Source organism: Microchirus variegatus (genome assembly GCF_963457635.1).
Source record: "Microchirus variegatus genome assembly, chromosome: 14".
NCBI classification, from domain to species: domain Eukaryota; kingdom Metazoa; phylum Chordata; class Actinopteri; order Pleuronectiformes; family Soleidae; genus Microchirus; species Microchirus variegatus.
This window is the reverse complement of record NC_139815.1, coordinates 26,611,438-26,619,942: the sequence shown is the minus strand read 5'-3', so window position 1 is coordinate 26,619,942 and position 8,505 is coordinate 26,611,438. Positions and strand designations below refer to the sequence as shown.

Genomic DNA, 8,505 nt, shown 5'->3' with positions numbered 1-8,505 from the left:
ATGGCGGATGGCCAGTTTGAGTCCCTGCCAGGTCAAGGGCTGGGGTGCCCCTGAGCAAGGTACCCAATCCTAATTGCTCACTGTTAATTGGACACTCTAAATGATGACCCCAGTGGATTGCGTAAAATCTCTGCAAAAATCTGGTGTGCAGATCATCGGCTGTGGCGACTCCTAGACAGAGTCCTCTGTGTGTTTACTCACTTTCATATGTGGTCAGTGTGAACAGCAGAGTTCTGATTTGGACCACATTATAAAAAGTGGTCCAGTTTAGAGCTGAAAAAGATCACATTCCGTTTGACTTGTGCTGTTCACATTGGCATTAAGGAAACAAATCGAATTTAGACTTGGACCAATTGTGTCTCCAGTGTGAACGTGGTGAACCCATGGATCAGTCAAACGCTGCCTTTACTGTGGTAAACACCGCCCCCGTGTGGCTGTTATATATATATAGCCCATAGATCATGACGTATACGGCTTGACCCCGGAAACAAAACCTTTCGTCTCAGCCCGGTGTTGACGTTTGTTTCCGGTCGGTCACGTTGCTGCTCAGAAATGGCGGACATGGATGAATTGTTCGGCAGTGATGGAGACAGCGACAATGAGCAGCGAGGTAAACCATGTTTTCGTTTCAGCTGCTCGAAATATGTTCGTTTCGAAAGTCAGGGATTTGTTGTTGTTGTTGTTTTTAAAGGAGAAAAGCGCCGCTCGTAACCCCCGCCCCCCCGCCCCCCCCGTATTTTCTAATACGTTATCCGTCATGGAATCCAATAACAACAAGTAGGATTTTATGTTAACAGCGTTAACGGAATCACAGTCCTTCTGTTGCGGTGAATTTTATTTCCTTAAATAAAAAATGATCAATCTTGCAACAACGACTACGTTCTGTTTCTCTTTTTCAGCTGAAACACATTCACCCGCCGTTTACGAGTCACGTCATTAACTAGAATGCGGTTATCAAATATGAATTGTCCACTTTATTTTTGTTGTTATGTTAAAAAAAAAAAATCCTGTCACGATTCTATATCTATTATTATTCTATTGCTTGGTTAACATAAACAGGCAGCACTTATCCATATTATCAACAGATGAACTATGCATGCACCATAAAATAAACTAGTTCTGCTTTCTTGTGTTACAGAGTCTGGCTCCGGGTCCGGTTCTGACTCGGAGCAGGAGAGACATCAGTCCGCCAGCAACGCCTCGGGCAGCGGCAGTGACAGCGAGCGGGGACGAGGAGATGAAGACGATGATGAAGAAGAAGGACAAGAGGCAGGAAAATCCAGCATCAATAAGGTTTGGACCTCTTGTTTAAGCACAAACTGAACAGCATGATGGCTGCACTCACACTTTAGTTAAAAAAATCACTTAATCAATTATTGAATTTAACCTATAAACTCGAACTTTACTTCTATTATCACATCAGTAAAACTGGATTTTAATTACACTTAATCCCCTACATTATAACCAGTTTTCATTTTATCACAGAATAGTGTAAGTAACTGTGTCCACGCTGTATTGAATTGTAACTGACACTGCTTGAAGGTGCTTTCAAAATAAATGTTAGCATCAAACCAAAACTATAAGGCATTCTCTTTTTAACTAGTAATATGCCTTTAATGTCTTTGACTTTGTTTCTACATCATGTTTCCCATCCAAAGAGCACTTCTGTCCACTTTAGTACCAAGTCTGAACAGGGCCTATGCCTCTCTCTCTCTCTCATAGTAATCTGTGTGCCCTGCCTATGATACAGAGATAGAGCTGAACAGTGTGCAGTCACGATAGGGACCTATACTTCAGATCAGATTAATCACCTTTCCTTTTACCACATAGGAACTTTTTGGAGATGACAGTGAGGATGAACAGCACAGTCCGCACAGTCAGCACAGTCAACACAGTCAACGCAGTCAACGCAGTCAACACAGTCAACACAGCGCCAGCGACAACCTGTCGGAGCGATCAGGGAATCAATCGGATGCCAGCATGCAGTCAGACCAGGGGGACAACGATCACTCAGACGCAGAGCAGCACAGCAGCTCGGAGCGTGGCCCCCGAGATGAGGACGAAGATGACGAGGACAGGGGCCACCGCTCAGATGTAGGAAGCCCAGCTGGAGGAAGCCCAGTTGAAGGAAGCCCAGCAGAAGGAAGCCCAGCTGGAGGAAGCCCAGCTGAAGGAAGCCCTGCTGGTGGAAGCCCAGCTGGCAGTGGGATGTCTGGAGCAGGTAGCCCTCGCTCTGAGAGAGGCAGCGTGCGCTCAGACCGAAGGTACAGCAACACAAACTGGATGCAACTCTTTTTGTTACTGAAATAAAACCTCGTACAAACACACTTATCCTTTAAGAGGACAATATATGTTCTTCTGTGTATCTTCATCCCAGTGTGTTTGTTTTAAACCAGTGTCCACAGTGGTCCTGGGACTCCACAGTCAGGAGGACCGCCTACTCCTCACAGTGATGGAGAAGCTTCAGGCAGGGAGAACCAGTCCGATGATGAGAAGTGGGAAGGAGGTGCCAAAAGTGACCAGTCAGAGGATGAAGATGAGAAACGCCATTACTCCGATGAAGAAAGGGAGAACTCTGATGATGAGGGGCAGAGGAACAGGAAGTCAGGTACGTCCAGTGTTAGTTAACATCAGAGGAATTACTATAAAGGAAATGGATCATGACCCGACCTGATCTTGATACTAATTCTCTTTCTTTTAGTGTATGATGTGTATGAATCTTAATGTTATTTATACCTTGCTGTCCCTTGTCTTGATGTTATTTTCCAGAGTCTCCAAAGGCCAGTGATAGTGAAGACGAGTTCATCAGACAGAAAACAAAGCCTAAAGCCGCCTCTGATTCTGATTCAGACAGTGATGTTGGCACAAAGAAAGGTGAGAAACTGATTAAGGAATGATTTTACAATCATAACCTTGTTGGTTCATCACAGTATGTGCATTTCAAATATAAATCGTCACTCTTCTGTAACGTTCCACAGTAAAGAAAACTGCAGCAGATGACCTGTTTGGAGAAGCTGATGACATCTCATCAGACAGCGATGCAGAGAAGCCTCTGACTCCGGGACAGCCCCTGGTATTTGTCTGACCTTTGACTCTGTCTTTCTTCTAATCTGCTCATTAATACTCTTTTAATTGTGCAGCAGTTACCAAATCTCTTTTTCTCAGAGCCTCTCATTAAGCCTGTCTGAGCTGATCCCTATTATCATGGGTCATTGAATCAAACAGACGTTGTTCTGAACTGTTCCTTTTGTTCTTCTCTGTCCAGGACACTGAGGATGGCATGGAGGGAGAGCACGCAGAAGAGGAATCTGCACCTGAAACGCGTATCGAAGTAGAAATTCCGAAAGTCAGCACAGACCTAGGAGCTGACCTTTATTTTGTCAAGCTGCCCAACTTCCTGTCTGTGGAGCCCAGGTCAGAACATTGACACTGTCATTAAATACAACGACAAAGATGCACGTTGTTTGACGAGGGTTGTAAATCCACTTAAAACCAAAGGGAAAAATTCAATTGAGAAGATGCATGCAAACGCTAATGGTCTGTTTTGTATTTTGTAGTGTTTATCTAAATGTGAAGATCATAAAAGAATCTGTGCATATAAATTAGAGTTAAGTTTATCTAGATTCTCATTGAATCTGCCTTTTCAGACCCTTTGATCCTCAGTACTACGAGGATGAATTTGAGGATGAAGAAATGCTGGATGAAGAGGGACGGACCAGGCTCAAACTGAAGGTATGAAGTTTACGTTACTAAGTTTGTCGTTTTCCTCTTTGAAATTGAATATAGTCACCTTAAGTAAGGGTATTATTGCTTTAAAATGTTTTGTTGCCTTGAATCAGCCTTTTATAGGCCAGAGCACCAATTTCACATTTTAAAACAAGTTTACTATGCAAATTAAGAAGGATAACAAGCCCTCCGTTTACAGTCTGCAGTCTCACTATGAGATATTACTAATTCTCCTTACCTGAACTGTTAAAACACCATTTGATTGTTTTTTGTGTGACCAGACCTTTTGCTTTTCTCCCTCAGGTGGAGAATACGATTCGATGGAGGGTCAAGAAAGACGAGGAGGGAATTGAAACCCGGGAGAGCAACGCACGCATCGTTAAATGGTCTGACGGCAGGTGTGTGTTATGTCAACTTAGTGGAATGCTGTTGTCAGCGTAATGTGAACAGGATGTGCTCTGAATGTTCCATGTTGTTAAATGTCCCCTTGTTGCCCACAGCATGTCCCTCCACCTGGGGAATGAAGTCTTTGATGTTTACAAAGCTCCTCTCCAGGGAGACCACAACCACCTGTTCATCCGACAGGGCACAGGACTGCAGGGACAGGCTGTGTTCAAAACCAAGTTGACATTCAGGTAATGGAGTCGCGTGTCATTGTTGTGTTGCTAAGATTCAGACCAGAGTCTTCTGTATGCATAGACCCAGGCTTTTGCCAGAGACTTGGGTAATGTGGACCTCAGGCTTATATGGATCAGAATTTATGCATATTTAAAGGACGCATATCGTGCAAAATCAACTTTTTTTAAGTAGACAAAGTGAAAAAAGATGACTCGCTTATGTTTTTGCGGTTTGCCTCAGTCTAAGTACAGGAGATATAACAATGACACATTCCTGAAATGGTTGTCTTTCGGAGCTCCACGCGAGAGTGCAGCGAGGGCAATAGTATCCTGAAGAGCGGAAGTCTGTGAAGTGTTCTATTCTTGGCTGCACAGTGCAGCACAGAGTTCTACACAAACTTCCAGCCTCAGAGGATTTATGTGTCCAGTGGAAACATTTTATATATGACGGCAATGTGCCGGGTAGAGTCGGCAAATTATGGCTTTTCCAAATGCTAACTGCTGTTAGCTGCTGGAGCCTCAGTGACGCTGACATAGTTCCGTTGTCTCATGGGGTATAATATGTCTCCTTTAAACAAAAATGTTGGATGGATGTAGCCTTGGACTAGTCTGCCTCCGTCTTGCACTTTCACAGCTGGATCTGCACTAAATTAGCCCCTTACTGCTTCCAATTCCTAACAACAATCACACCCTTCATTCTGGCTCCATCCCGAAATGTGGTTTACTATCTTAAATCTACAGTACACCTCGTACAAGCTGCCCAGGTTTCTTCCAATTAAAGCAGTATAAACCTCTTAGTGCCACCAAAATCCACTTGGATGTTCCGTCTTCTCAGAGAACATGGGACCAGTAGGACACCGGCCAAAGCTGCTTTAATACACAATAGTCCTACTTGCTACCAGACAGAACATTACTATTTAATTTACATCAATTGCCAACTGTGCAGTGGATTGTTTTCGGATTATGGCTGAAGCTGCTCAGGGTGGAAAAAAAGGGTAGGACATACTGAATCACATCTTTTCTTTTTTGAATAAAAGTTCTTTCTCACTTACTGAGTAAAGATATTAACAGTAGAGGGAGACAAACATTTAGTATGAGGTTTACTTTTCCTGTCATTGCTGACATAAAAATAAGATAACACAATGTTCTGATGCCTAGAACTTCAATGAAAGCAGATTCGAATACAGGATAGTGTAATTAGGTTAGGGTTAGGGTCTTCTTATTCAGCGGTAACCTTTATTCTGACTAGAGTTCTGTTCCTCTTTGTTTCCAGGCCCCACTCCACAGACAGCGCCACCCACAGGAAGATGACTCTGTCTCTGGCCGACCGTTGCTCAAAGACACAGAAGATCAGAATCCTCCCGATGGCTGGACGAGATCCAGAGTCACATCGTAATGAAATGATCAAGGTAACACTCAGCTAACAACAACCTCATCCTGGCCCAAGATCGTTAACACTGGCACCAAAAAAGAGTCCAGTTATATAAAGACAAAACCTGATGCGCTTACATAACAAGGTCACACAGTGGTCAGTGGAATGGAAAGAGTGTCAGCAGATTGGGGCGTGTGTGTATCTACACATTGATTGTATCATTTCCAGTTTGACCTACAGCAGTGTGACTGTGAAGTAACACTAAAAAAAAATCACAGTAAACCACAGCATTCTTCAAAAAAAAATACTTGTGAAGCAAAACCTGTTCAGACATTTGAATTAAGAAGTCTTCAGAATGACCATACGGTTACATTTTTGTCAAGATTTTAAATTAGCCTCTAGAAACAAACAAGTCAAACTCAAACCAAGGTCTTAATACTCACTGTTGTGGCTGTTGGCAGAAAGAGGAGGAGCGTCTGCGAGCATCCATCCGCAGAGAGTCCCAGCAGAGGAGGATGAGGGAGAAGCAGCACCAGAGAGGCCTGAGCAGCAGCTACTTGGAGCCCGACCGCTACGACGATGAGGAGGAGGGCGAGGAGGGCATCAGCCTGGCAGCTATCAAGAGCAATTACAAGGGAGGCCTGAGAGGTGAGGATAAACAATAATACTTAATAAAATATAAATTGTGTTTCGCAAGATCCAATGAACACAACTCCTCTATTTCCAACCGCTAATCCAGAGGAACGAGGAGCGAGGATCTACTCGTCAGACAGCGACGAGGGCTCAGACGATGACAAGGCTCAGAGGTTAATGAAGGCCAAGAAGCTTGACAGTGATGAGGTAGGTGCAACTCCAGAAAACAAAAAGTGTTCATACAGACGTTGTTGCTCCCAGATAAATCTCTTGATTACAGGCGAGGTGACATTTTGGGCTCAAGTCCTCCACAGGGAACTATTGCAGGGAACTGCAATAGTAGCTTGACTCCCACTCACATTATCTGGGTGTTTTAGTCCGACTTTCAAAATTTAAATTTTGTATGATTTCAATCGGACTAAAATGTTTACATCTACTTTGAAAGTCTGGTTTTAGTCAGACTAACACGCTCAAAGAACAACAGAGCTCCTTTTCTACAGCAAGAACTTTTCTCATTTACCCTGGATTTTGAAAAACTTGTGCCAAAATTACCCGTGGAAAAATGTTCCCTGGACCCAAGTCTTTTCCCAGAGGAAGTACCTACTCACGCTTAGGGACTGCTGGAAAAGAGGTTAATAAAACCAAAAATGTTGTGTTCTATTGTTTATCGTAATGTAGGTGTGTATCCCAGAAAATGTCATTCACAGCCGGTGCAATGACGTACACCAAAAATAATGTAGGAAAACAAAAAAAAAATGGTAATAATGAAAAATGTGTTGAAGAAAGTGTTAGCGGGAAGACGTATAATGATGATATGAGAATTCTAACGCATTAGATTTGCCTGAACGAGAGAAAAGTTGTTGCACCATCCGCCTAAGCAGACAGGGGGCAGTGTGAGGCAGCACAAGGTTAAAAACACTCCACTTTACCCTCATGAGAACTGAACAGGAGTGGAAATACTGGAAATACTCAAATGACAGTGTCAGCAAAGCATGTTCTGACACTTCTGACACCAACTAAATGTTCTCCCGTGACAAACTGTGAGTACAAACGAGGTGAAGGCACAGAACGTCATCACTCTTGTCTCGTGCTCTGCTCTCCACAGGAAGGTGAAGGGTCAGTAAAGAGAAAGGCAGAGGACGACGATGACGACGAGGCGTCCACCAAGAAGGCCAGGAAATATGTTATCAGTGATGAAGAAGATGAAGAGGAGGGGGAGGAAGCGGATGAATAAATCATGTTTTTTTTTTTTTTTTAACATTCTACTGTATTATCAGTGGTCAGCCCACATGGCATATAAACAGTCATATTTTGTTTTGTATATTTCTTTTCTTAAGACCTGTGTGTGTGTGTGTGTGTGTGTGAGTGTTTGTTTGTCTGATTGTGTGTTGTGTACAGCAGAGGTGAGAAAATAAAGAATGATTTTTTTCTTATGTAACCAAACTTTCTCAAGGCCTCTTTGTCTTTTTTTTAATAGGGTGATTCACGCACATGAAGCACACTGATGTGAGGTTACCAAACTAAATCGCGTTTACCCCTGTTTCCAAACAAGAAGGAGGTCAATTAGATAGATGTCAGATTAAATTAAGCTTAAATTAGGTTAAAAAAAAAAGTCTGTGCTGTTTGTTTTCCAGCGGATGAAAGAAATGAACTGGTGTGAAAAGAGTGAGCGCAAATCTTGGTTTGCTGCTGAAAGAGCTGACTGAACTCACCTGACAGGAGAGATGAGATGATCTCCTGTAATTATGCACAACACAATTGTCGTCATTGTACCACATCATAAATACATGGGCACAAATACTGGAAACAAACTGACATTGGAATGTGAGCAACACAAGAGTTACAAAGGCTCAGCTGCATCTTAGGAGTTTATATGTAGACATAATGTATTATGTTGAAATTATGTTTACAAAAGCTTGACCTGAAATAGACTGAAACGCAAGCAGGTTAAGCGACGGTGGAATGTTGATGGGGAATATTACTAATATTACTCATTTTCAATAGTTTCGTATATGTCCACTGCAACTGTAGGTTTGTTCTTCATATTTTTCTTGACTGACTGGACTATTGACTCTATACTGCCCCCACAGTTTCCAGTGGTATTGCTCCTAGTTGTTAGCATGTGGAGCTCCATTGACCCATTAACTTGAAAATATC

At 42.8% G+C, this 8,505-nt stretch overlaps 1 protein-coding gene across 1 annotated transcript; it reads left to right on the top strand.

Annotated features, from left to right (window-relative positions):
- Positions 1–534: 534 nt before the first annotated feature.
- Positions 535–7,794, top strand: leo1 (LEO1 homolog, Paf1/RNA polymerase II complex component). The gene is made up of 14 exons (XM_083900655.1): positions 535–610; positions 1,139–1,293; positions 1,831–2,264; positions 2,397–2,608; positions 2,770–2,874; positions 2,979–3,073; positions 3,266–3,414; positions 3,648–3,732; positions 4,030–4,124; positions 4,227–4,361; positions 5,617–5,752; positions 6,177–6,363; positions 6,455–6,555; positions 7,454–7,794. The coding sequence occupies exons 1-14, from the start codon at positions 553–555 to the stop codon at positions 7,580–7,582; spliced, it is 2,076 nt and encodes a 691-aa protein (XP_083756781.1). The 5' UTR covers positions 535–552; the 3' UTR covers positions 7,583–7,794.
- Positions 7,795–8,505: the final 711 nt, after the last annotated feature.

Coding starts and splice junctions, on each gene's coding strand:
- leo1 (XM_083900655.1), top strand. CDS start 553: ATGGCGGACATGGATGAATTGTTCGGCAGTGATGGAGACAGCGACAAT. Junction 1,294..1,830: donor GAAAATCCAGCATCAATAAG/GTTTGGACCTCT, acceptor TTTACCACATAG/GAACTTTTTGGAGATGACAG. Junction 3,415..3,647: donor TTCCTGTCTGTGGAGCCCAG/GTCAGAACATTG, acceptor CTGCCTTTTCAG/ACCCTTTGATCCTCAGTACT.